This window comes from Micromys minutus (assembly GCF_963924665.1).
Source record: "Micromys minutus genome assembly, chromosome: 12".
Taxonomy (NCBI): Eukaryota; Metazoa; Chordata; class Mammalia; order Rodentia; family Muridae; genus Micromys; species Micromys minutus.
The window spans coordinates 16356569-16376784 of record NC_137981.1 but is presented as its reverse complement, the minus strand read 5'-3'; the positions used below and the strand labels follow the sequence as shown (position 1 = coordinate 16376784).

General features: G+C 45.2%; 1 protein-coding gene and 1 pseudogene across 2 annotated transcripts; one reads left to right on the top strand and one right to left on the bottom strand.

Moving 5' to 3' along the window:
* Positions 1-3321: 3321 nt before the first annotated feature.
* LOC308428138 (ribonuclease 2B-like) lies at positions 3322-4202 on the bottom strand. The gene is made up of 2 exons (XM_080926451.1): positions 4126-4202; positions 3322-3975 (listed from the first exon to the last, which is right to left on the bottom strand). The coding sequence occupies exon 2, from the start codon at positions 3968-3970 to the stop codon at positions 3503-3505; it is 468 nt and encodes a 155-aa protein (XP_080782577.1). The 5' UTR covers positions 3971-3975; positions 4126-4202; the 3' UTR covers positions 3322-3502.
* Positions 4203-15701: 11499 nt separating this feature from the next.
* On the top strand, positions 15702-16161 carry LOC308427791 (ribonuclease 2B-like; annotated as a pseudogene). The gene has a single exon. The product of its transcript is annotated as a ribonuclease 2B-like (transcript).
* Positions 16162-20216: the final 4055 nt, after the last annotated feature.

Sequence of the window (20216 nt, the reverse complement as noted above, 5' to 3'; positions counted from 1 at the left end):
TGTTTGATCCACAGTCTTTATCCATCTGGTGCTCTTACACATCAGGGTGAACCCTTCCTGACTCTCTGCCTAGGTCAGCAGTCATTATGGCTGAGCTGAGCAAGTATCTCTGTAGTGTGTCCTCAGGGCACAGACCCGGGCACACACTAGCTGGGGAATAGAGTTTGCCTGTCTTCACTTCTTTCTGTTGCCCACAGTGCTTCCACAAGTGGGCGTTCCCACAAGCGGTGAGCACAAGTCCCCCTCTCCCTTTGTGACTATCCTCAAACCCTGACAGTAGTAGTATTTGCAGGTTCTTTCCTTCTGACAGGGCTGCCGACTGGGAAAAATTACATTTAGAAAATGTAATTACAACAACCTTGAGGATCTCTGAGTTGGATCCCAGCCTGACTACAGAGTGAGTTCCAGGACAACCAGAACGACATAGAGACCCTGTTCCAAAAACAAAACAAAGCAAAGCAAAACAATAAACAAAATAACTCCTCACACTCAACAGCTTACAGTTTATCCCCACCCAGTCAGCATGGCTGCATCAAGAAAACACTGACCACAAATGCTGGCAAGGATCCAGGGAAAACCTAACCCTTGTTTCCTACAGGCAGGAGTGTTGGCTGGTGTGGTCACATAGAATTCAGTGTGGCAGTTTCTCCACCATCTACCATCTACTGTCCAGCATGTGCCCGTTCATCAGTAGATGAATCGAGGGTGAATATAGGACACATTTGCAGGACAGAGTTGTATTAGGTGGAAAGAAGGCAATGTTGCAAGAAGTGGTTGGATCTGGACAATATCTTACATAAAGTTCTCCAGGCTCAGTGTGACAAGGGTCATGTGCTCTCTGAGATGGAGCCCTTAGCTTCTCTTGTTAAGTTTGAGGACTTATGTTAGTGCATGTGGGTAGACAACAAAAGGCAGAAAATGATCACCAGGAAAGAAGGCTTTGAGGGTGAGAGTTCTAAAAAGGTCCCTGTCCCAGGAGCGTGCCATTGTAAACAGTGCACTTCTCTAGAGCATGGGGTGTCTGTGGTGCTGGCTAAAATCCAATGGAAGTCTTAGATGACTGTTTCCAAGGAATGGTGAGCCCAGTCTCAGTGTTCTGATGGCACATTGCCTTCCTTGTTTGGCTCTGAGTCACCCTGCTCCCAGGCAGAAAAGGCTGTGGATATTGTGTCTGGAGCATGTGACTGGAAAGGTTATAAATGTTAGAGAGAACGTGATCACAGAATGCAGGACGGGGAAATGCCATGCCCCACAGTGTTGCTGGTGGTGTTTGTTTGATTTGGTTTTTGCTTTTGTGTTTGGAGACAAGGACTCAGGTATTCAGAGCTAGCCTCAAATTCACAGTGTAGCTCAGGCTGGCCTCACACTCACCATCCTCTTGTCTCTACCTGAAGACACTGGGATTATGGGATGCTCTGTCTAGTACTAGGGACTGGACCTAGGACTCTCTATATGGCAGACAAACACTGCCAAATAGATTACAGCCTCAGTGCCTTTATGCCTGTTGTCACTCAACACAGTCATACCTGCTCTCCTGTATTGCATGGATCCAGGTTTTATTAGGCTTGGAGAGGGAGTTCCTGACTGGAACTCACACATCCAGTTGTGCCTCCCAGTAGTCACTTCCTGCTCAGCAGAGTGGGGACCTTAGTTAGCATCAGCCTCTGATGTAGCACCTTCCTCTGTGCAGGCCTGGAAATCATTCCTTCTGAACCTCCCTAAACCAGGGTCTGAACCTCTTGGAGTCCTGTCACTTACCTTGCTGCTTCTGTCAGAGGATGGCCTGGGGGACCTGAGACTGGTCTGCATAAAACACACAGACTATGGCTGGAGAGATGCCTTAGAGTTTAAGAGCAATGACTGCTCTTTCAGAAGTCCTGAGTTCAAATCCCAGAAAACACATGGTGGCTCACAACTATATATTATGAGATCTGATTTCTTCTTCTATTTTGTCTGAATACAGCTACAGTGTACTTCTAATAAATAAGTAAAATTAAAAAAAACAAAAATACACAATACTCCCCTTTGTGTTAGGATTCTTTCTGTCCCTCCACACTAGGCAGAAAGCATGACTTCTAAATTTCCTGCTGCTTAAGTTTTGCAGGTAATTAGATAATTTAGCACATCTTGAGAGCTGAGTCCTCTTGTGTTAGTTTACTATGATTGATGGTAAATCTAAATCTGATCAGTCAGGGAGTTAAAACAATTTTAAGATCTATACCAGAGTTGGCAGATTCCTGAAGAGACAAAACTTGTTTTTCATTAGGTTTTAAAAACAGCCTTAGCCTATTAAAGTTGAAGTCAAAATTACAAATAGTTTTGTGACTCAATCCCAGCCTGGTCTACATACTAGGTTCCTCGACTGCTAGAGACCCTGACATAGTGAGACCCTGACTCCGGCTGTACACAATTTTACCTGAAGTCGGTGGATTTTGTTAACCCATGAAGTTTCCCAAACTTAGCACTCACATGTTAAGTGCAGATTCCATGCTCCAATCAAAAGAAGAGAATCTATATATGCTGCTGCAGAGAAGTGGCTTCCCTGCAGCCCTGAGTGTGGTCCACTGAGAGTAAGAAGTACCAAGGTCAAAGGGGGAAAAGAGGCCAAAAATCTCAAGTGGGGCCCAAAAAAGAAAAGCAAATGGAAGCTGGGGATACAGACTGAAAGACAGAGGTACAGACCTGAGGAGTCACATGCCCCTCTGCTCCATTCTGCATCTGACACTGCATGAAGGCTCCCTGCCCCATCTGCTGATGCTGGGCTCACCGACGTCTTTAAGTGATGGCACCTTCCCATCTGAAACTGATTCCTGACTACAGTTCTGTCCTCAGGAGTAAGGGCAGGCCCTCTCATTATTTCTCTCTTTTCTGTGTGGATTCCAGTTGCCTTATTTTGGACTCAGTCCTTCCTGATTTCTTTTGAAAGGTGTCACAATGACTCCTGAGGACAGCCATGCAGTGAGAGGGAAGGGATTGCCTCATTGAGAGATCCCAATTCTCTAGTCTCTGCCAGCCACTTCTTCCCCACAGATGAATATCAGGGAAGATGTCCTGTAGGAATGATCTGGAAAGATGTCCATTTCTTCTCAGATTCATTTGTTTCCAGGGACTGGATAGATGCCTAAATTGATCTGAGACTCTGCCTGAAAACACACACACAGACACACACACACACACACAGACACACAGACACACACACACATACACACACACACACACACACACACACACACATACACACATACACTTCTGTGCAAGTGCATGTTTTTCCCCTTTAATCTCTTACCACCCTGTCAGACACAGAGAAACCAGAGACCTAGATTAGTATGCTAAGGTGTTTATTTATTAGAAAAGATTTAAAGCTAAATTAAAGGGAGTCGGGAACTAGTTTCATGAGGACAGAGGCTGAAATCAGCGCTGGCAGAGGAGTTGATTCTTCACCACTATGACAATGACCTGGGCAGTAGCAGATGAGCTGAGGGACAAAGTGCTGGCACTGGAGCTAAAATGTCCTGTCCAGGTGCACCGGAACCACTGGGTACCTGGGACTGTCCTGTGGAGATCTGTTGTTACAGGCAACTGTGTAGTACTTCACTGAACTTGTAGTTTGGTATCTGCACTGCGTATAAGGTCTTGCTCGAGTTGTGAGTCTACAGACAGTTATAGGTACCAAAGATGAACTATTATGACAATTTGTACTTCTCCCATCTCTGCAGGTTGTACTTGGATTGCCACACACACGAACAACATTAGCAAAGGTTGTATGAAGGAAAGTATTTAGGTCCTTACAGGTTCCTGTATAACTGTTAACGACCTTCATTGCATCATCACATCGGGGATAGGCCATGTTATAGATGTGTTGGATGGCAAACCACTGAGAACGGGTTGGTCGCTGGCATGAGGAAGGCTTTAGGACAAGTCCCAGCAGCAGCAGGAGACAAAGTCTGGACTCAAGCAGCTTCAGACCCATGTTTCCTGTGAGAACAGAAGAGAAGTGACTACTCCTGCCTTGGCTCAGTTTCCCTATCTTCCCTGAAGGCCCTTTGCTGTCACTACAGCCACTTCTCCTGGACACATTCCCATCACTGCCCCTCCTGTCCCAGGCCTAGACAGGCAGTGTCTTACCCAGTCTGCGTTGTAGCTCCTGTGGAACTGAGTGCTGCTTGTCCTGGAAATCAGGGATAATGAGTGAGCTGCCCTTGGGCCATAGATATAGGGCAGGCTCTGTGGGTGGAGCTGGTGGCTCAGAGTCTTCAACATGCAGAAACCACAGATTGGTACATAGCTTGCTTGTGCAACCAGCCTTCGGTTTCCTCACTTGCCAAAGCCATGGTGCTGCTGGCTGCATTGTACAGGATGAAATTCAAAGCCCTCAAGGGCAGAGCAGTTTGCAGAACTGAAACTCTACACAGAAATATTTCCATTGCCTGTGGACTGCCTGGAGACATTGTTTTCACTAATGGGCAGACCATGTTTTCTCTTAGCCTGGTTACACACTTAGAAACAAAGCCTTGGAAAGCCAGAGTCATAAGAGATATTCACTTTTCAGTCCCTCATGTTTAGAATTCCATGATGTTGGGGTATGCAGAGATGGCTTAGTGGTCAAGACCACTTGATGGTCTTCCAAAAGACTCAAGTTTTCTTTAAGCATCTCTGCAGGGTGACTTACCACTGCCTGTAACTCCATTGCAGGGCATCTGATATCTTCTAAGAGCATCTGTTGGCTTGTATACACGTGCACAGACACACAGAGACATATGTGTAAACCTACATATTAGGGATCTGTGAGTGTCAGTGGTAAGAGAACTCCCACTCTTCCAGATCCTTCCCTTCCTGAGGACCCCAGTTTGTCACATAGAAGTCACAATTGCAGATAACTCCAGCTTCAGGACACCTGTTTGTGTTTTGTTAGTACCTGCACATGTAATGCACAGGTGAGTGCAGACACATGTGAAAGTTAGAGTAAAAGAACTTTAAAATTGCATTTACAAGCAATTACAAAAAAAGCTTTACCCAAGGCATAATGCACAATATTTTTCTCATTGTTTTCTTTATAAGATTTTTTTCTACATTTCCAGCTACTCACATAAGTCTCCAGAACTAGAATCAATGGTATAGTTTTACCCCATGGACCTCAAGAGAATACCACTTTATCTAACATGCCAGAGTAATTCTAAGCCAATGTTTGGAAAGATACAATAAAGGTAATAGAATTTTGATTTCTGTTGTTCTATGTTCTGGGGTTTGAATCTGGGGCCTCGTGAATTCTAGAGAAACTATCTGCCACTGAGCTACATCCCTGTGTCTCATAGGTACCATTGGCTTCAGTAGATTAAATGCCTCTCTGAGTTCTTTGTTCTCAAAACCTCCCCTGCATTCCAATCCAGTGACACGTCCAGACCTGTGCACTCTGCAGTTATGAAGTACAGTCAGATTTAGATCCTAGCAATAAGTACTTAGTTTGTTCAAAACTTGATGAATATCATCAGGTATTGTCTCATGAAATACGGTCTCAGTTTCCTGTGAATCACAGTGAGTATTTTGCTGTCCCAATTGATAGATGTGGTTTTGTGCAGATTCTGTTATTTGGAGATCATGTCCAAAACGTGGAATTTCTTCAACCTGGGATCCCCTTGCAATGACTATTCTTGACCTATTGATTGACAGATGCCCAGGGTCAGCAAAGTATGTGACCAGCTCTGGCAAGGCTTCAGCTGTCTATGCAAATGACAGTGCACAGCATTTATAAAATTGTCACAGTGACCATTTTGTAGAGACTGATATTTAGAGGATGCTAAGAAAGGTTGAGGCAGTTCAGCCTGGGTTTGGTTTGAATTTGCTTAGAAACCCAAACTAAATTCAAAATTTCTGTCCTTCTGCCTCAGGCTCAAAGTTCTAGGGTCCTGGACTTGCCCTTGCAGAGCAGCTAATGAGCCAGGTTGTCAGCAGCCTGTGCTGATGTTAGTGGAAGGTCAACTTTGGGAAGTAAGACTCAGCAGGAAGGAGCTAGGATGCTGTGGGCATGTCCTTGAAGGACATTTTGGGACTCAGTTCCCTTTCCTGCACTCCTTCCTTCTGCCATGACCTTGGGTAGCTTTGCTTTAGCACATGCCTCCCATCATGGGCTTTTCTCTACCACAGATCCCCAGACAAGAACACCAACTGACTGGATGAGATCTTTCATGCTGGAATCAAATAAATCCGTTTCTTTCAAACCATTATTTGTTACAGGTATTTATCAACCATTGGAAGTTGATTTGTAGCACAATGCAGGTTAATTTAACTCTGACTCTTTTACAAAAGCTCAAAGTACATTTGGTCTAAGGGTTCTAAGATCTTTTCCTTCATGAAAGAGCACCTCCTGTGTATCTCTTTGGAAGCCTATTGACCAAAGGCAGATCTGGAACCTTTCCATCAGGTTTCTGCAGTTACACAGGAACTTTGGGGACACCTGCCATGCTGACCCTGCTCTGGGTTGGTTTTGTCTTAGAGGGCACTGCAGCTCCTCTTGCACTAAGGATTCTGCAGTGACTCATGCATATAACTTCAGGTGGACCATGTGGAGCTCTACCTCACCTCCCCCTCCTTACGTGCTAAGCATGACTGGAACCACCTTGCTGCCTGTGGTCTGTTACAACATGTCTTCATCCCTGGAGCCATGATTTACACCAATAAATATGTTCTTGGGGGTACTCATTGAGGGTTCCCTATCACACCTCATGTAGTAGTTACATGTAGAATGGATGGTATGATACTGTGGCCTCAACCTCCAAGTCAGATACTATGGATGGAATTTTAATTGTAATTACATTGACTCTGTAGGTCAGTGTGATAAAAGCAATTCCATGTATCTAGGCCCTGAACTTTTTATTTATTTCTTCCAGAGGTTGAATTGTTGAGGTCCAGATGGTCTGCACTTCATTTCTCAAACCCTGACTGAGGGAAAACTGTAGGTACAAGATCTCAATCCTGGGAGTTTGTCCTCAGGGCACAACAAGGTCACATTCACAAAGATACTGTGTGTTCAAGCTCTGCGTTCACTAGTGTCGATTAATTAGCTAGACAGCATATGGACAGCAGAGGGTAAATAAAATTGTTCCTTCATGAAGGGACATGAGAGTTCTGGCTCTGACTGTCATTACCCATTCCTATGTCCCTGTGATGCCTGCAGCTGTGTCACTGAGCACTAAAAGGATGCCTGACCTTGTGTTTCTGGACATATTCTCTCAGAACTCAGGACACTCCTCATAAAGTCACCTCACTAGTTGGGTAACTGATAGTGTAACAGGGCCCTAGACCTTAGTAGGCCTCCTGATCTCAGCACAACTGACCCCATAAGGAATTAGTTCAGGCTGTAAAACTCAGCATGCACACAACACCTGTTGCCAAAAATGAAAAGAAAGACCTAGTCCATCAATGTTCATAGTTATGGGCAAGTCTCTGTCTGAGGGTTTTCTTGTTGTGAAGGGTCACCTTGATCTAGGCAACTCCTTAAAAGAAAACATATATTTCGAGCTCTCTTACACTTTCAAAGGTTTACTCCATTACCACCATCAGTGCACGTACAGCAGAAGATGTGATGATGGAGTTTCCAAATAGAAAAGGGATAATAAAGGAATAAACATGCCTAATCCATTTTTCCACTGATAAGGGTATACACCCACATAGTCCAAGGAGTTTTAATACATTATAGACACCTAGTAACAGGCTTGTTTTATTCAGTTGTTGTGGAGTAGACCAGGTAGAACAGAGAAGACTAGGATACTGGATTAAGCCAATTGTAATACTAAATTAACCTGCCAGTGACTGCACTCAGTGTTTGGGATGCCAGTTGAGTCCTCAGCCATTCTCGGGTTATGCTTTTAAGATTAAAAAAAAAAGGAAAGAAAAAAAAAACAGGCAAAGCAATATCATCATGAGTGAGTTATCAGTAGATATTAGCTATAAGGTACAGGATACCAAGCTTTAATCCACCAACCCATAGACTCTAAATAACTAGGAAGGCCCAGGGGAGGATGCTCGCATCTATCCTAGAAGGAAAAATAAACTAGATATTGGAAGTGGATGCTTGGAGGGAAGTGGGTGGGGAAGAGGGGACTTGAAGGGGACGGGCAGATGAAGGGAAGTAGGGCAGAGAGAAGGGAAGTCAGCAGGCCAAGGAGGGAGCAATCTCTAGGACAGGCCTGAGACCTGAAGTTGGAGAGAGGCCCCAGAGGATCTATGGGGGCAAGTCTGCACCAGTGTGGAATTTGGGTCCTGAAGTGGCCATTTCCTGTATCCAGGCAGGACTCCAATGGAGGGATAAGGACATCAACCCACCCACAAAACCTTCAACCCAAAGTGCATCTGCCTGCAGTATGTACAGATCCACAGATGTGCATAGATAGAGCAGAGAAGGGGGAACGTAGACCCTTGGGGGCTCCCAGAGACGGAATTGCCAGAGACTGAGTGTGGGCTGGACCTAGGCCTCCTGCACATGTGTAGCCGATTAGAGCTTGGTCTTCATGTGGGTCCCCCAAGAACAGGACAGGGGCTCTCCTTAACTCTGCTGCATGCCTGCTGGTGGGTCCTGTTTCCGTAAATGGTCCCCCTTGTCTGGTCTCAGTGGGAGAGGATGCACCTAGTCCTGTAGCAACTTAATGTGCCAGGGACAGGGGGAGGAGTGGAAGAGGGGGTAAATAATACCGAGAGGGGGACACTCCCTTCTCAAAGGAAAGGGGAGGGTGGAATGGGGTGAGGATTCATGTGAGGATCCACTGTGAGGAGAAGGGGGACTCATATCAGGATGTAAAATGAATAAACAAACAGCTAATTAAAGTTAAAATTTAAAAGTAAAAATCAATTCTGACCTGGCAGTCTTCAGTTAACAAGAACAGTTAGAGAAGTGAAACTCCAGAAGCCAAAATGCAAGGCTAGTGCATTTAGAGACTTTCCCATAACTATGGCTTTTGATGGATTAGAGCTTTGTTTTTGTTTGGGGATGTGGTGCTGAGTTTTATGGCCTGAATGGTATTTCATTTATTCACACTAAGATCTGGGAGCCTAATAAGTTCTGGAAGCCTGTTATATAGGGCAGAGACACAGGGAACTTAGACGCTTTTCATTCTTGTGCTAGGACAATGAAAATAATCATCCTTAGATCACTAATGTTTTTAATTAGCATTCGGGTTACCTTTAATACATAAAACACTGTGCTGTGGTGTGCCTATGTTTTTGGAAAGTCTGCCCCCACCCATACCGTTCTTCAGATAATATTGAAGGATTACATGCTAAGCACTCTGTAATAAATCTATAAAGTAATACTTGAATGAGGATGCTGTCTATCAACCAGAAGCAGTGATGGTGATGTCAGTCTGGCTGTCACTATGGGGAACATAGGGAGAAGGCTGTAGCTCCACTGGTCCTTTCTAGATATGCCCAGTCTCCAGCCTCACACAAGACTGACCATGGTGGTCCACACCTGTATCCCAGGGTTCAGGAGGTTGAGGCAGAGGAATCCAAAGTTCGAGGTCAGTCTCCACTATTCTTGCTTACACACTGACTTCCTGGCCAGTTTGGGCTACCTTGAAGTGAGAGAGAACCCAGTGGGTACTTGAGAGGGAAAATGAACACTTCTTAAATTGTTTCTGAGTTGAATTATTTATTTATTTATTTACTTATTTACTTATTTATACTAAGAAGAGAATGTCCCTAGTCCTGCAACCATCAGGTAGCCAAGGACAAGGAAGGATACCTACAGAAAGAATCATCTTATCTCCAGCACTGTAAGATCAGGACTTCCACGTGGCATTGTATCTCTAGATGTCATGAAGACAAATGTCTTAGCAAACCTGGGGAGATAAAGGGCAAACATAAGATCGATACACAATGCAGGTCACCAGATATCTGTGCCGGCCTAAGAAGGATTTGAAGGTCACAGGTGCATCACTAGGAAAACTAGACAAACTAACCCACTCCACCAAGCACATTTCAAAGGAGTTTCCTAACTTTGGTAAAAAGCCATGTAGTGTGAGCAACTGAGGATTCTGTAGATGGCCCACTGTTTAGCATGGCGGAGGTGGGTGAGCTCTGTAAGGCAGAACCCCAGTGACTCCATCTCAGGATTGCCTTTCACTGCTGAGAATCCTTTCCTGTCACTGTTACCTGGCCTAATGATTCCTCGGCATCAGCCCACCCGATTGGCTAAGAACTCAGAGTTTCTCCCTGGGCATTCTTGCCATTAAGATTTTTCTCATTAGCACTTTCATGGCTGACTCTAAATTGCCTACTGCTATCAGAGGCAGCGGGGTGGGGGTATTGGCTGCCATCAGCACAAACCCGAGGGCCATTGGCATACCTAATTGCCTTCCCCAGGGTACCTGGATGTCAAGCTGGCATCTGACATTTCTCCTACTGTAATTACTTCATCTGTCTATGGTAGAAACTAGAATGCTGAATGAAGTGACCATGGCCTAGGTTACTACAGAACAGAAAACTAAGCAAGCCACTTCAGCAGAGAAAGGTGTCAGGAGGTTTCAAAATTATAACTGAAGCTGAAGAGGCAGTGTAAGGGCGGTGCCCGGAAAGAGGGGATCAAGCCTTCCTATGTAGCCTGTTTAGTAGTGCAGTACCCAACAGGAAGAATAAACGCATCCGGGAATGAAGGAGTAGAAGCAGTCTGTCCACTTACCAGCTGCCCTGCTGTGGCTACAAGAACTTTCTTCAGGGGAGATTCTTGGTTAGACTTGATTCCAGAAAAGCTGTTTTCCGGTGCAGCCAAACTGTAAAGCTTGTCACCAGCCAACACTCGCAACCCATTCCTCGTCTGCCTTTGTGCAGTGCCGCAGTGTAAATCTGAAGGGAGAAAATTCAGTACTTAAAAGTCTGGGTTCACGATGGTAATCATAAGCTCAGAAATCTGTTCTTTGGAAGTTCCACCTTGTTTGTGTTCAGGTCTGTACTCCCTCCGGGCTGGAACCGGGCGACCGAGCGCCCCCTGCCGGCCAATAAAGCAACTCCCGGGAGGTGGAGTGACCTGGCTCTCTTGCTGTGTGCCAGGCTGGATACTAAAGGATTTGTATGGGAGGCTGAGACTCAGAAGCAGAAGAAAGAAGGGCAGAAATCCCCCCCCCCCCATGAGAGTAGAACACAGGCATGCAGGACCACAGCAGGAGTGGAGCCAGAGCAGCCTCTGGGCGTTTCCAGGAATGACTTCTTGATCTTGTTATTTGAAGCAGGCAAACACCTTTGGCTTGGAACCCAGATAAAAAGCCAGTTAAGAAACTGACTGCTTTTTCTTTTCTTCACTGGCAAGTTCTTCTATCCTGTTGCAAAAAATCCATTCCTTTGACACTCTAAGAATCAACTTCTTCCAGTTAATAATGTAGACTAACAGCAATCTGCTCTCTGGGAATACTCTTGGCTTCCAGCTCAAATTGGGGCTGCCGAGACTGTTGTGTTTTATTAAAAAGAGAACAGGATGTGTTTGTTTAGAGACAGGTATGGTGCAGTGCGGGGGGACTCTGAGGGTCCATGTTGAGACATCCCTTCTTCTTGGGTTCCCAGTTATACAACAGTATGTGTAGAATAGAGTTTATTTAGGGAACGGGAAGGGAACTTGAGAAGGAAGTAGAGACAGAGAAAGACACTGAGAGACAGAAACACAGAGACATCAAGAGAGACAGAGGCAGATAAAGAGACAAACACAAACACAGAGAGATAGACAGACAGATAGAGAAGGAGAGAGCAGTCAGGAACACGTGGAGAGAAGGGGAGGCAAAAGAGGAGAAAGGGAGAAAAGCATCAGGAAAAAGAGAGTCAAAAAATGCCCTTTTTATAGTAAACCGGGCTTACTTGGCTATTACCAGGTAACTACTGGATGGACCCTCGAAGAAAAGCTAACAGATACATCCAGATCTATGAACTGAGAGTCATTGGAATTCTCTGACTCTCCAGTGTAAGACAGACATTTGTCCAAATACCCAGACTATTGTGCCCTATAAGTTAACGTGTGTGTGTGTTTGTGTGTGTGTGTGTGTGTGTGTGTGTGTGTGTGTGATGTAGAAACCAACTGATGGGCTCACTCAAAGTCAACACACCCTCACTTTAGTGATGACAGGTAAAGGCTGGAGGCCAGACTCAGACTCTGTCCTGAGATACTGACAGAAAGAAAAACTGAGAAAGAAATTGTTTCTTACAGGTTTTAGCTTTTTAAACATTTGCCATTATCTCCTTCGTAAATCCTTCCTAATTCAGTGATGTGAGAGCTAAGACTGCTTGCTTCTGCTTAACCAGTGTTCCACCTGCCATCAGCAAGTACCAGAATGGTCTCAGGCTGTCCCATGGTGCAAATACCCAAGTTCTCTGCATCTTGAAGAACAGATTGAGAAAGACACTTGTTACTGTACAGTTGGGGTACTTTCTGCAGGTTGTTGGTCTTTTTTAGTAAAGGAGTTTTTAAATGTACTCAGAATAAAGCTCATCTTACTAGAATTTAGGAGAAAAACCAAGGAGAGGCAGGCAAGTTGGCCATTTCAGCAGCCACTAAGAGGGAAATGAAGGAGACAGGGAGGTCCTGTCTTCTAATATGAGGCAGCAGCTGTGGGGATCAGTGTCCAGACAGAGAGACCTCAGGTGTGGGATAAAGAGGGGATGCTTAGGACTCTCATCAGTATCCAAAGGAAACGTTGTTTTAAGTTAGAACTCTGGAAAGCAGGCAGGTTTCCAAGTGGAAATGTCTAAGTGGGTGCCTTGAATTATGACTAAGGAGACAATTCTTCTTCCCATCTGCTGGGATGCTGTAAACCCCACCCCTCAATTACCCAGCAGTAGCCAGGTATGCTCTGCCCTAGTGACCTGACACTATAAAAGGGGCTGCTTGACCCCTCCTCTCTCTCTTGCTCTTGCTCTCTGCCCTACCCCTCCACTTCCCCTTCCCTCCCCCCCATGTGCTCATGGCCGGCCTCTACTCCTCTAGTCCTCTCTGTCTCTCTGTCTCTCTGTCTCTCTGTCTCTCTCTCTCTCTCTCTCTCTGTGTGTGTGTGTGTGTGTGTGTGTGTTTGTGTGTGTGTGTCTACTACACTCTTAGTTCTCCCATGACCTGAATAAACTCTGTTCTGTACTATACTGTCATGTGGCTGGTCCCTCTGGGGGAAGGGATTCCCAACATTGCCCCCCCCCCAGCATCTCCCTGGCCCCCAGGCCTCGCTGCACCTCTATGGGCCATATGTCCCCCACTCTCTTTATTCTTTCCCTAACAGCATCCCTTAGCTCATCTTCAGGCAACTCAACTTTCCTAACGAACAGCCCGTTATGACTTAAAAACAGGGCAGATCCAGAGAAAGCAGCTGACCAGTCAGTCACCCTTCAGGTGATCTTTATCAGCAGATCCTCAGAGCCACAGGCAGCCATGATTGGGCCTTGAAATGGAAGACTGTGAGTCAGCTCTCCACGGACATAGGCAGCCAAGAGAAGAGGGTCTGGGGAGGGGTGTGTGTGTGAAGATTGAGCTTTTCCTTCAGTTCCGGAGGACAAGGAGGCCATCTGATCTTTGGAGCAGATCCAAGGGTCAAGTCTCAACCCAAGCTAGAGGAAGAAATCACATTCCTTTTTTTTTTTTTTTTTTTTTTCTTTTCCTTAATGGGCCTGTGAAAGCTTATTATGGCTAATGGGAGGTAGGAACCAAAGTAAATAGGAGAGAAAAACAAAACGTCTTCAATGGCCTCGAAGCCTGGGAAAGCCTACATACCTAACACTTGTCTAGCTCTGCACCCTTGGCACAGTGTATTGCCCCAGAAGACAAAATGGCGCTGAAATCAAATCTCTGGAAGTAAACTGTAGTGATGTGGGTAGCCTGCCTTCACCTGTCTCAAACTGGGTTCTTGTCCGGGCCTCCTCTAAGACAGAATGGAGAGAAATCAAACACTACAAAGTGGTATTTCCTTACCTGTCTGTTGAGAATTAACTACCTTAACTGGGATCAAACGACTTAAACAGATCATCACATGGGCCTCAATGAAACACTGGTGCAGGTCTCAGCGGCTGGAAAGAGCTGACTTCCTGTCCATAGATGGAGTCCAGAGCCCTGATGCCAAAGAGCAATTGAGGTGCCCTCTTCTTGCAGCTACTATTCCTGGAGGGAGACTTGAGAGAGCCTCCTCTCAAGGATGGAGGCCTTAGATGAGGGTGCTCCAGATGGCATGTCCCTGCTGAGCCTTGAAGGCAGACTTTGTTCACCAACAAATGTCAGCTGGGAGCTAGACCCATAGTCTTCCTAATTCTTATTCTGAAGAAAGCAGAAGTTGGTGGGGAGCAGAGGGCAAGCTCCTTCCCACTGCAGTACAGCGGCGGGCTTCAAAGTCTTTCTTTGTTTCATTTATGTTGGATCATTTTCTATCACAATCTCTATGCTGAGTGCCAAGTCTAGACGACCTGGGCTCTAAGGGGTTTGTTCTGATGTGTAAATAAGGTTTACAAACATTAGAAATGAAACAGATCAGAAAGGCAGGGTGTCCTATCTGGAAGAACACTGAGACCACACAGTTCCCGAAGGTTCACGGTCAGGTCAGCTGATCAGGTGACAGGTCTGTGTGTGACAGGTAGGGGAATCCGTTAGAAAGTTTCCACCCAGTCCGAAAAGATGTCTGAGCTTCTGAAAGCCTGGGTTGCTCTTCCAGAGAATCCAGGTTTGAGTCCCCCACATGATATCTAGCAGCTGGAACTGCATTTCAGAAGGATCTGTCGCCCTCTTCTGGCCTCTATGGGCACTATGGGCGTGGTGCAGAGATGAGGGCAAAGCACCCATACGCCCACCACATCTCACATCTATAACTATTCTTGCATATGTATGCATGCATATATAATGTTTCTACAGTTGTCTGTTCCGGTTGACAGGTGACTTTTCCAAACCTTCCCTGAGTACTCCCTCTGTTGGATTTCAGATGGGCTGGTGAGGGAGTATATTAGTTGGTTCTTTGGCCAGCAAGCTTTGTGACACCTTTCTTCTGACACTTGTCAGAAAACTCACTGTGGATTGGTGCGGGAGGGAGCACCAACCACTAACAATAAACAAGCATTACACCATTAGCATTCATAGAGGACCACAAGCAGCTGGTCTCACTACAGGGACAGAAACCATGTCACACTCTCCCTTTCCTGGTTATCATGAGAGACATAGAATCCAAATAAATGTTTTCCTTTAAGGAGTTACACAGTGTCTCTTAACCAGAAAATTCTCAGACAGAGACTTGCCCATAACTATGAACACTGATGGGCTACGTGTTTAATTTCATGTCTGGCAGGAGGTGCTGTGTGCATGTTGAGTCTTACATCCTGAACTCCTTCCATCATGTGTCAGCAGCACATGGCTGGGGCAAGTGCGGAGCCGGAAGGCTGTTTGCACAAGCAGGCAATGTACGAATCTGTAGATTCTGCATGTTGAAGACTCTGAGCCACCAGCTCCACCCACAGAGCCTGCCAAGTATCTATGGCCCAAGGTCAGCTTACACATTATCCCTGATTTCCGGGACAAGCAGCACTCAGTTATACAGGAGCTACAACACAGACTGGGTAAGACACTGCCTGTCTAGGCCTGGGACAGGAGGGGCAGTGATGGGAATGTTTCCTGGAGAAGTGGCTGTAGTGACAACAAATGGCCTTCAGGAAGAGATAGGAAACTAAGCCAAGGCAGGAGTAGTCACTTCTCTTCTGTTCTCACAGGAAACATGGGTGTGAAGATGCTTGAGTCCAGACTTTGTCTTCTGCTGCTGCTGGGACTTGGTCCTAATCATGCCAACGACAAACTTGTTCTCAGTATTTGACACCCAATACATCTATAAAAGAACCCATTCCGTATGTGATGCTGCAATGAGGGTCGTTAACAGTTATACAGGAACCTGTAAGGACCTAAATACTTTCCTTTATACAACCTTTGCTGATGTTGTCCATGTGTGTGGCAATCCAAGTACCACCTGCAGAGATGGGAGAAGTACAAATTGTCATAATAGTTCATCTTCGGTACCTATAACTGTCTGTAGACTCACAACTCCAGCAAGACTTTATACCCAGTGCAGATACCAAACTACAAGGTCAGTGAAGTTCTACACAGTTGCCTGTAACAACAGATCTCCACAGGACAGTCACAGGTACCCAGTGGTTCCGGTGCACCTGGACAGGACATTTTAGCTCCAGTGCCAGCACTTTGTCCCTCAGCTCATCTGCTACTGCCAAGGTCATTGTCATAGTGGTGAAGAACCAACTCCTCTGTCTGTGCTGATTTCAGCTCCTGTCCTCATGAAACTGGTCCCCAAATGCCTTTAATTTAGCTTAGCTTTAGATCTTTCCTAATCAATAAACATTTTTGCATACTCATCTAGGTGTCTGTTATCTCTGTGTCTGACAGAGTGGAAGTGAATATAGGGGGAGTTTTATGTGTGTGTGTGTGTGTGTGTGTGTGTGTGTGTGTTTCTGTGTGTATGTCTCTGTGTTTTGACATAGGGCCTCATATCAATTGAGGCATCTACCCAGTCCCTGAAAACAAATGAATCTGAGAAGAAATGGGCATCTTTCCAGAACATTCCTACAGGACATCTTCCCTGATGTTTATCTGTGGGGAAGAAGTGGCTGGCAGAGATGAGGGAATTGGGATCTATCAGTGAGACAATCCCTTCCCTCTCCCTGCATGACTGTCCTCAGGAGTCAATTGTGAGACCTTTTAACAGAAACCAAGAAGAACAGATAAGGGAACAAAGATCCACAAAGAAAAGAGAGGAATAATCAGAGAACCTGCCATGCCTCCTGAGGACAGAACTGTAGTCAGGAATCAATTCCAGACAGAACAGTGCCATCCCTTAAAGACGTCGGTGAGCCCAGCATCAGACGCTGTTTTAGTGAGCCTTCCTGCAGCATCAGATACAGAATGTAGCAGGACAGGAGTGGTGTGAATATTGCTTTATATGCAGCGATTAGTCCTGTGTACGTGTGTGTGTGTGTGTGTGTGTGTGTGTGTGTGTGTGTGTGTGAGTGTCCCGCTGTGTGGAGACCAGAGGTCAACACTGACCATCTTCCTCACTTGCTCTCTGTGTCATTCTTTGGAGCCACGGTCTCTCAGTGAACTCGGAGCTCATCCATTTGTGTCTGCTGGGTAGCCAGTGCACTCCAGGACACAACTTGTCTCTGCCTCCCCGGTGCTGGTTACAGAATAAACCATCTCCCATCTCCTCGGGGGCTGAGTTCTGTTCTTGCTTTGCTTTGTCTGTTTTCTGAGAGACAGGTCTCAGAGTGTAGCCCTGGTTAGCCTGGAATTTGCTGTGTAGATCAGGCTGGTCTCGGATTCTGCCTCTTTAGTGCTGGGGTTAAAGCTTGTGCCACCGTGTCTAATGTCACAGAAGAAAGCAGCCACTTCAGATTCTGCTGGGTGTGGCATCCAGGAAATTTAGATCCATACCATCCAAACTTTTGATTCCTCAGAAGGCAGAAATATAGATTTTTCTTGGTTGGAAACAGTAAGTCTTCATATTTGCAGTTAACTTGAACAGATGTGGGTATCATGACCCTGCTCCTATGTGAGATCTTATCTGTGGCTCTGTAATTCAAGGTCACATCTTGCCCTTTTACGGTGACTGTGAACTTCCAGGAAGCACAGTATAAAGCTATGCACACAGACAACTGAGCTAGTGGAAATTAGTTACACTTATTACAACATTGTTGTGGACAACACATTTGAAGAAGCTGCCTGTCCCAGCAAACTTAAGAACATGATCATCAGCTTTTTGTGTCAAATGAAAAGCAGCCAGATCACTCAGGGTGCACAAGGGACAAACGGGCTGCTCCTCCTTAGCACACAGGCACAGTTGCCTATCCTGTTCATCTTCTATTTTCTCTCTTCTGCCAGTTCATGTCCTTGGAGTTGTTGTCCTTTGAGATTTCTTGCTTTCCCACTGTGTCATCTGGGCATGGCAGGAGACATAGAGCCCCAATGGACCTCGCATTGGTCTACTTGAGCTCTATTGCTGATTTGCAGTGCTATCAAGTTTTAAGGGCTGAAGTGTTGGCTCAGTGGTTAAGAACACTGACTGCTTTTCCAGAGGTCCTGAGTTCAAATCCCAGCAGCCACATGGTGGATCACAATCATCTGTAATGGGATCTGATGCCCTCTTTCTGGTGTGTCTGAAGATGGTGACAGCTTACTTATATTAAATAAATAAATATTTTTTTTAAAAAGGAGAGATCTCAGTGAAGTAAAAGGAACACCATGCCTGAAATATTATGTATGTGTATGAACAATCCTCAAATAACCTACTATAATCATGAGTGTTCCGTGATAATAACAAAACCACACAACATAGGTTCTAGTTTATAGTTTATTATAAAGCCATTCTATTCCCTCTTCTACCTTTAAACTACTTCTCCCTCCAAAAACAAAACAAAACAACCTCCCCCCAAAAAACCCAAATAACAAAAACCTCGTTGTCATTCCAATGTCCCAAGAACATCACGGTTAAAATGCCCCAAGCAATAAGGTGCCGTTATGGGTTAACAAGCTGATAATCAGAACTCAGATGGTGAAAGCAGACTCCATTACATCCCCACCCCCTGTTACTTCTCTCTTGGTTCATTTTCAAGCAGAAGTCCTAAACACATTGGTAAAGTGGTGGTTTTGTGGTAATCTTTCTGAAATCAGCCCTCTGACACCAATGCGACTAGAAGAGAGGTGGTGTCACCAGGGGACAGAAACCAGGACACCTCCTGGAAGGGCTCCCGGTGTGGGTCTGGTTCTTATCCTCCTTTTACACTGTAGGAACACAGGGTGGGCAGGTAGGCAAGCAAGAGCTCCAGAAGCACACTCGGGAGTCAGAGGCTGAAGGTAGCGAACCCTTGTCTCAGCTATTTCTCAGGTCATTCTGTCTCAGGTGACAGGTGAAGTCATGCTCGGCAAACAGGCAGCACAGACAGTGTAAGCCAACCAGGTACATGACTCAAGACATCAATGAATCACCATCTAATCATTGGTCTTTTCTGGCATCTTCTACTCCAGTGACAGCAGGTCCCTAGAATGAGTAAAGTGGGCAAGGTCTCCACCTGAGTGTCAAGGTCTCTCTGCATTTAACAGTGGATCCCAGGAACAAGTGGCTCTTGCTGATTACATCATGTGTAGACCAGGAATCCTGGTGGTCTATCAGCTCTTCTTTGGTAACCGTTAGGCTCTTCTTTTCCCAATTGCGTATCTGTATGACGCCAGGCTTTATATAACTCACTAGAACAATGATGTAGAACCATACAGATGAAAATCAGATCTGGAATCAAGATTTTAGCCACTAAAGAGTCTTTGAAATATCATCCAGCATCAATTTCTCTTATTTACCCTTTGTTTTGTAAAGGACGTGTTTACTAGGTAGATCTGATGACATGTCTTTAATTCTATCACTTGAGAGGTAGAGGTAGAGGATACAGTTCAAAGTCATCTTTGTCTACAAAAAAAATCTGAGTCAGCCAAAGCTACGTGAGATCCTGTTTCAAAATACCCCTAAGCTAAACCCATCTCTCTAATTCCCTAAAATAAATGGAACAATACTTATATAAACATATACTATAGTAAGTAGTGTATGATTTGCTATACATCATTTAAGAAGATAAATATGAATAGATATAGTAAACATAAACAAATTTTCTTGTGAGCCTTGGCAATTTCTTTTGAGACAAGATTTTCCTGTGTAGCTTTAGCTATCCTGAAACTTACCAGGCTGGCCTCAAACTTAGAGATTCTCTTGTACCTGCCTTCCAGATACTGGGAAGGAAATCATGCATGATCATATTTCAATAGTCATGGCAAGTTTAGGAATATAAGATGACATATGATTCAAATGTTCTTGTTAGGGTCTGTGAATCCTCACACAAACTACTAAGACAATGTCAACAGGAATGGTTTACTGAACACCACACCCCCAGGCTGTTAGATCAGGGACTCTGGCCAGACTCAGGAGCTGACTATGATGTTGAGTCAAGATTCTGTAGAGTTTATTTTTAAACCTGAGATCTACAAACATCTGTGCCAAGTTTTTCACCAATCAGTAATTAGGGATGGGGTGTTGTAGGAAGCCGTTGGCGCCAATAGATGGCGCCAGCTTCCCGCCCATTATTCAGCCTACAAAAACCTTTCCCCTCGTGTTGCTTGGCAACCACATAAGTCATAGCCCAATCTCGGGGCATGTGAATGAGCTACTAGAGGATGCACCAATCAG

What these genes read in the sequence shown, in the direction of transcription:
- LOC308428138 (XM_080926451.1), bottom strand. Translation starts at nt 3,970, where the DNA reads ATGGGTCTGAAGCTGCTTGAGTCCAGACTTTGTCTCCTGCTGCTGCTG.